Source organism: Chinchilla lanigera, unplaced genomic scaffold (assembly GCF_000276665.1).
Source record: "Chinchilla lanigera isolate Chin_1 unplaced genomic scaffold, ChiLan1.0 scaffold00049, whole genome shotgun sequence".
Lineage (NCBI taxonomy): Eukaryota > Metazoa > Chordata > Mammalia > Rodentia > Chinchillidae > Chinchilla > Chinchilla lanigera.
Genome location: NW_004955450.1, coordinates 10,317,505 through 10,325,764, shown reverse-complemented (window position 1 = coordinate 10,325,764; position 8,260 = coordinate 10,317,505). Strand labels below are relative to the sequence as shown.

Here is an 8,260-nt window from a genome sequence, read left to right as displayed (position 1 = left end):
GTCGCGGGTGGCCGGGGAGCCGGGGTCCCGCTCGTCCTCGCTGGCGGAGGGCGTGTCGTTCGCCTCGTCGTCGTCGGCCTCCCGCTCGTCCCCGGGCGGCTCCTGGGGTGCAGGCTCCGCAGGCGCGGGGGCCAGGCCGCTGTCGGGGCTGAGCAGCAAGAGCCAGGCCGGAGGGGCTGACGCCGCGCCCGGGGCCCCGCACCGGTAGGGGCCGCGGCCTCCGAGGGCAGCCTCCGCGCAGAAGAGGGCCTTCCTCTCCAGGCTGAAGTCGTGCTGCGGAGAGGGGCGCGGAGAGGGCCGCGGTGAGGGGCGGGACTGGGATCCCCACCCTGGCCTGGGAGCCGCCAGACCAGACCTGGGCAGCTTCTGATTCTGACCCTCCGGCGTCCTTCACCGCCTACCGCTGCCTTGTTTCAGCGATCAGTGGGGCCGGTGCAAGTCACTAACTGGTCAATGGCACTTGCGGGCAAGGGAGGAACCTGTTACAGCGACAAGCGGTGAAGCCCAGTATCTAAAACCCTGAGTCATTCACTGTGTCACTGAACAAGAGTAACTTTACAAAGTTTTTCTCAATAAAACTTGTTCTCGGCAAAGAAGCCTTTCCTGGAGGCCAGTCCAGGTAGACAGACGTCCCTCGGGAACAGCAGTACTGTCCCTGGAGTCTGGGGCAAAAGCAGACAGGCCCGGCCACCTGCCCTGTAAACTGTGAAGGTCCCACTGGAAAGCACAGAGCCGTTAAAGAAACTTTGGCGTTTTATAGAAAAGGGGAGCAAAGGCAAGGGCTGGGGTTCTGCAGCAGTCACTGGGGGGTAACAGCTGGCAATGTAGGAATGGTGGTGAAGCCCAGTCTGGCTGTGGGGTAGCTCAGTTTCCTGAGGTCCTGGGAGAGCCATCATCATCTGAGGAGTCAGTCCCCCTCATGAGATGGCAGCTCCTGCTTTGGGGGGCAGCCTCAGTTTCCCCCCATGGGGTAATTGCCTCCATGGGGGTAACCGCATCATGGGGGTGGTCTGCAAGGCTCTGCTTTTCCTGGAATCTGAGGTGGCTGCAGGCTTAGGACAAAGACTCAAGACTTCTAAGGCATTGTTCCAGGGGGTCTGGACCTGGACTTTGTAAAAGATAGCTGGATGCTCCTCTGAATTCTAAAAAGTAATCTTAACGATTAGCTCGCCCCTGTGCACAGCTGAGCAGGGGTCCCATCCAAAGTTTTCGAGTGGTTAGGGGATGTAAAGTCCTTCTGTTCTAAATTATCCATTGGGCATCTGAAGCCCAGCCGCCAAGGCCCTGTGGCAATACCTCCCTCTCCTCTTTGCTGCCATCCAAGGTTACTTGGGGCTCAGGAAATGTGATAAGCTAATCTTCAATGAGCTCTGCTGAGTAGGTTCAAGTGTCATCCCTATTTCCAGATTATGAAAATGAGGTTTGGACGATTTTATTTGCTGAGGCCAGGCTGGTGGTCAGCAGACACTGTGCCCCTGTCGACTGGAATGGGGTAGAGCTCAGAGGAAGGGCATTTCCTCACAGGCAGGCCCCAGGTCCAACCCCTGGCCCAAGAGCAAAAACAATGATCTGATGTCTTCTGATGTCTACAGAAGTAATCTAACTTGAGAGTTTATAAATGCAGCAAAAATAAAGAATTTTGGTTTCCTACCTTTAAATTAACACACACACACACACACACACACACACACACACGTCAAGAACAGAAAACATAAAACTCCATCAAAAATACAAAACTTTTAGGGCTACAGGCATGATAGAGCACTTGCCTAGCATGTGCAAGGCCCGAGTTTTGGTCCCCAGCACTGCAAGAAATTAATAACTGAATAATTTTAATAAGAAATTTCAGTGTTCTCCCATGGCTACTTAACAGGAAGCAGTGTTTGGAGATGGGGAGAGGGAGCAAGCAGGCAGAACGACAGACAAAGCCAGGTGTGGTGGCACACACATGTAATCTCAGTACTCAGGAGGCTGAGGCAGGAGGATCACTATGAGTTCAAGGACAGCCTAGGCTACCTAGTGAGATCCTGTCTCAAACAAACAAATAAAAGACACAGACATTTGCACACTTAAAGTGTAGGCACTGTCCCCCTCACACTGACATGACCCTACCTTGCAGAAAGGAGCATAACCCAGCTGTTCCCAGTGACTGACTGTATCTTCAGGGTCCTGGGAGGGCCAGGCACAGAATGGACATGAATAAGCATGTGCAGAATAAATGGCTCGAAAGAGAGACTGGAGCAAAAAGCAGGTAGGTTGTGAAGGGCAGAGGAGGGGGAAAAGACAAGTTCATAAGGGATGCATACTCAGAAGAGATACACTGTAGGACTTACAGGCATAAAAAGATACAAAGGCCCAATAAAAATACCAATACTGCTGATTTTAGAACTGCACAAGATGATTCTAAATTTCACACAAACAAACAAACAAATATGAATAACCAGAAAAATTCTGGGGACAAAAACATAAATGAGAACTGACATTCTAGTTTTCCATAATTAAACTATGATACAGTGCCATACAGATTAAAGGTATATAATAGAAAGCCCAGAAATAGACCTTGATGCAGATGGGGCTTTAGGAAGTAATAAAGGTGGCGCCTCTGGTGCCAGGAAAAGGGGTACCAGTCCATACATCACGTTAGCCAGCTAGAAAAGAAAACTGGATCTGTTCTATGCTATATGCACAAAAGGTCAAAGATTCAAATAGGTGACATGAAACCATGAAAGTACCAGGAAAAAAAAAGCAGAGATATCCTTATATCTCAGGTAGGTGAATCCTTTCTGACTTTAGATCAAAACCTACAAACTATTAAAAAAAAAAAAAAAGTTCTGCTGCTACTGACTGTAGCAGAAAATTTTCAAACTATAGTTTCCTAATTGGGCCATCAGACTCAGCCAGCCTTGACTAAACCACCCAGCTGCAAAGCAGAGATAATTGGACTCAGCTCTGTCTGACCAGCTGCACAATGCCGCACACACATCCTGCTTTGCTAGCCTGTTTCAAGGACTATCTCCCCGGGACAGGCTGGCCCTGTCAAGGTCATGCTAAATCTTACTCGCTTGCCCGGACCCTGACTTCCCCTAGACCTTCCTGCCTCATGATGAACGCCCCCACAAGTTAAACCTGCCCCAGACACATCTGCCCAACGTGTGACCAAATATATGTAACCAATTATAGACTAACCTATTATCCACTTTGTACTCCCTGCTTACAGAATAGAAGTTGCTATTTTACCCTAAGGCAGGGCTGGTGATTTGGATCTCGCTCCCACCAGTCCAGCAGAGTAAATAAAAGTAAATAAAAGTTGCCTTCCCACTCCTTGGTGCAAAGCATTTTCCATCCGGTTCTGTACAGAATCTGCAACACTACCACTGCCCCCCACCACCACCATGAGCACCGAGGCATAAAATGCACATGGCAAACACCCAGAAGCAAGGTCAGATGGGAGAGGTGGTACTCATATGCTGGACAAAGGGCTAACTTCACTAAATAGAGTAAATGCTTAAAATAGATAAGAAAAAGATTAACAGCAAAGCAGAAAAAGTGGGCAACAGCGTCCATTGGAAAGAAAATAAAGTGGTTCTTAAACATATGAAAAGTTGCGGAACCTCATTTGTCACAAGAGAGGCAAATGACGACTACCCTGAGATACCATGTGCCTGTCCCTGGGCACATCTTTTGCTGACACTTTCCTACGGAGACTGGGGATAGGGACAGGAGGAAAAGGCACTCCTACCATGTGGACTGGGCTGTAAATCACTATGACTCTAGAGAGGACAGTGTGACAATATACGCAAACAAATTCCAGAGTATACTGACATCCAGTCTGTGGTTCCCTGCAGCACTGGTTATAAGGGCAAAACACTAGAACAACTGAACTGCCCATCCACAAGGGACTAGTTCAATAAGGTATGATAAATCCAAACAACAAGGGTGTGCAGTGCAAAACAAAATCGAAGCTTTCCGTGTGCTCATACAGAGGTCTTATAGCACACCAAGTAAAAAAATCAAGAACAGTATATATAAAAGTTACATTCTTAGCCGGGTGTGGTGGCGCACGCCTGTAATCCCAGCACTCGGGAGGCTGAGGCAGGAGGATCATTGAGAGTTCAAGATCAGCCTTGGCTACAGAGTGAGCTCAAGGCCAGCCTGAACTGCATAGCGAGACCTTGTCTCAAAAAGACAAAAAAAAAAAAGTTACATTCTGTTTTTAAAAAAAGGGGAAATTGTTGCATTTATTTGCATATACAAACAAGAATCTCTGGAAGGAAACGTTAAAAATGAGTAGTAGAAGCCACGCGTGGAGGTATATGCCTATAATCTCAGCACCCTAGGAGGCTATGGCAGGAGCACTGCAAGTTTAACCCCAGCATGGACAATTTAGCAAAATCTTGTAGCAATATAAAATTTTTTATACTACTGAGGAGGTAGTGCCAAGGCCCTGTGTTCAATCCTAAGTACAAAGCAAAGCAAAGCAAAGCAATCCTAAATGCAAAGCAAAGCAAAGCAAAGCAAAGCAAAGCAAAGCAAAGCAAAGCAAAATAAAACAAAATGTAACAGAGGTTACTACGGGAAGTGGAGGTGAGGAACAGGGTGGGTGGAAAATGTTGGGAGGCTTTTCATCTTTCAGGGGTAGGCAAACTGCCTGCAGGCCAAAGTGCCTGCCACCCTGTTTTTGCAAATAAGATTGCATCGGAACATGGCTGCGGCCATCCACGACGGCTGTGTACAGCTTTTTTTTTTTTGGTTTTTTTTTTTTTTTTTTTCTCTGGTACCGGGAACCGAACTCACGACCTTGTGCTTGCCAGGCAGGCGCTTTTGCCGCTGAGCTAAATCCCCAGCCCAACAGCTTTTCCTTCTCACGACAGCACAATAATTGCCACAGAGGTTTTACAGTCTGGCCCCTCACGAAGAAATGTTTGTCGATCTGCTTTACACATATTAATTTTTAAACCACATTAATGTATTTTCTAAGACAACTAACAAAAGGAAAAAGGAAGTCGATGAGAGAGAAACAGGACAAAACAGACCCGGCAGGAAGGGCTCCTCGGGAAGGCAGCCCGGTGGAGGGCACGGTGCGGCTCTGAGGTTTGACAGACTCCTGTGGGAGTCCTGGCCGTTTCTCTCACCCGCCGTCTGACCACATGGGCCACTCGGGTGGGAGCGTTGCTTTGCTGTGCCGTGGTGTAGGAACGCCCACTGCTAAATGGATCGTGATAAAAATAAGACAGACCAAATGGATGGGGAGCGCCCGGCACAGCCTGGTGAACGTAGGTGCTCAGTGAATGAATGGTGGCTATTATTATTCTCTTCCCTTTGGGCCACTGCAGGTACATCTGGAGACTGAACTACCGTCTATGACACTGTCGCTAGGGGCAATGTTTTCCAAGTTCCAAGGCCTGGGTGTACAGCCCAGGGACCTCCGAGGCTTTTAGCAGGGCAGGCTGCCAATCCTCGTGGAGCCCCACGCTCCCCTGTCTGTTAGTTCTGCCCCTCAGCTGAAGAAGGCAGCTCAGAAGGGGAAGACAGTCCTGGAAGGGTGGCTGCCCGCCACGTAGACGCACAGCCAGGCTCGGCAGGTGGCCACGGCCTCGGCAGAGGGTGCTGTTTCTGCTTCCAGGAGGGGCCCTGCAGGAGGCGCGTTTGTCAGTGGGTCCTGAGCTGAGCAGGGAGGGCAAGCCGGGATCGTCCACTCTACTGCAGGGTGAGTAACCAAGTTCCTCTTCTCACCAACACAGGCCGTGTCAGAGAGTGGGCGGCACAGGTTGCCGGGGGACAGCGGACGCTCCTGGACACGGGGCGCGTGCCCTTCTGCCTTGTGCTCTGGGCTTCTCAGGGCTCGGTTTGCTTCTGGATGCCTCTGTGCAGCTCCGGGGCTGCCGACGGGGCAACGCTGCGCTGCGTCTCCTCTGCCCCCGGGTCCCTCACTGCCAATACTTACGATAATCACCTTTCTCTGAGCGTTAGGCCCTTCGTGTGCAGTGAGTGAGCCCCAAACTGGCCTCCAAAGCATCCTGTAGCCAGGCTACAGCAAGCACCCAAGAGCCCCCTAGGGCTCCAGCCACAGGGGCCTCAAGCCAGCTGCACAGTTCTTTGGTTTTTCAAGCTCATGTCATGGTGCATTCTACCCCAATCCGTCTGTGTTACAGTGTAAATGCAATAGGCGTCTCCCTGAAGGCTTCACACAAGAGTAACTTGCCGACAAGGAGCGACAAGGAGCGGGAGAGATCCTTACCATGGAACCCAGCAGGAGCTCCCCGCAGGCCGGGACACTGAGCTCTAGTGCCGGGGGAGGCGCTGTGCTGAGCACGAAGCCCTTGGGCACCTTGAAGGGGACGCCATCGAGGGCACTCATCCTGCCCGGGGAGTGTGGAGACGGCTCGGCGGGGCAGGCAGGCTGGCTGGAGGGAGAGAGACTGCAGAGTCCAGAGAACCAGGCTGAGGCCTTGGCAGTCTCACCGCTGTGCTGTGCGCTCACCTGGCCGGGTCCCACACCACTGCAAAAGGAGAGATGAAATGAACCAAAACAGGGTGCGTGACACTGGCTCTACAGTATCCGATCACAAGATTGGCCACCCCGACATGGAGAGGAAAAACAACACCAAGTTATACAAACCGGCAAAGAAGAAAAGAAGGGATACCTCCTAATTCATTTTGACCTCATCAAAATCTTGATACCAAACTTGACAACAAAATTAGAAGCCACTCCCTCATGAATATAGATGCAAAAATCTTTAAGAAAAATGATTATGGATACAATAATGTAGCACTGCCAAACTGAACTTGTTTCTGGAATGACAGATTAGCTTAACACTCCAAAATTAATGAATGATCAGTATCAACAGAATATAGATGAAAAATTATGTAATCATATAATCTCTGTAGAGGCAGAAAATATTTAATAAAATTAAAAGACAGTCATGATTTTAAGAAACAACCAAGCCAGGCGTGGTGGCACCTGCATGTAATTGTAGAACTCTGGGAGGCTGAGGCAGGAAGATCACAAGTTCAAGTCCTACCAGGGCAACTTAGTGAAACTTTGTCTTAATATAAAAAAATTATAAAGGAGCTAGGGATATAGCTCAGTGGCATAGTGCCTGCCCGGCAAGCACAAGGTCCTGAGAGCAATTCCCGGTACAAAAAAAAAAAAAAAAAATTGTAAAGGGCCAGGAATGTAGCTTAGTTGTAAAACATCCCTGGGTTCAGTCCCCAGTACAAATGAACAAACAAATATAAGCAGTTCTTAGCAATTTAGGAACAGAGATAGTTTCCTTAACCTAGTGAAGAATATCTTAGCAAAGGTATGCTAGCTAGCACATCCTTGAAATCCCAGTGACTCAGATGGCTGAGGCAGGAGGATTCTAAGTTTGAGGCCAGCCTAGTTAACTTAGTGAGAACTTACCTCACAGTAAACAAAAATAAAAAAGACTGAGGAGATAGATCAGCGCTCTCTGGGTTGGACACCCAGTACCTCCCCGCAAAAAAAGAAAGAAGGAAAGAAAGAAAGAACCTCTGAAGCATCAGTAGCACACATCTCAGTGGTGAGATACTGAAAGACATCTTTAAGACAGGAAATGAAAAAGGGTGCACAGCCATCCCCATCGCTTCTCTTCAGCACACGGACCAGCTTGTGCATAAAGGGCGGAAAACAATAAGGAAAGAGAACAAACATTATTTCTACATAGCATAATTAGGTGTGGAAGACCCAAAAGAATCTATGAATAAAACTTAGAATTAATAATTTAGCAAGATCATTGGATACAAATAATAGATAAAATAAATTATATCTGTCTATATGAACAATAAACTGTTAAAGAGTATCTTCTAAGAGTTTCATTAGAGCTGGGGTGTAGTCCCAGCACTCAGGAGGCTGAGACAGGAGGATTGCCACAAGTTTGGGGCCAGCCTGAACGACACAGTGAGACCCTGTCTCAAAAATGAACTTTATTAGAGATTGAAATTTTTAAAATATAGCCGCACATGGGGGTACTCGCCTGTAATCCCAGCACTTGGGAGGCTGAGTCAGGAGGATCATTGAGAGTTCGAGACCAGGCTGGGCTACAAAGTGAGCTCAAGGCCAGCCTGAACTGCATAGCGAGACCATGTCTCAAAAAGACCAAAAAAAAAGAAAAAAAGAAATGTTTAAAATATACTGTTTATATTAACATCAACCATCAACAGCTAAATCTAACACAAGCTGTATAAGATCTCTACACAGAAAACTACAAAACATTAAATGGAGGAATATACCATGTTA

General features: G+C 48.3%; 1 protein-coding gene across 1 annotated transcript in view; it reads right to left on the bottom strand.

Moving 5' to 3' along the window:
* Ubap1l (ubiquitin associated protein 1-like) overlaps positions 1-8,260 on the bottom strand; it is a gene marked incomplete in the record, with an annotated part of 20,886 nt that overhangs the window by 7,153 nt on the left and 5,473 nt on the right. The window contains 2 exon segments of the mRNA XM_013518971.1: positions 1-273; positions 6,239-6,500. Coding sequence (XP_013374425.1) covers positions 1-273; positions 6,239-6,358 — 393 coding nt within the window.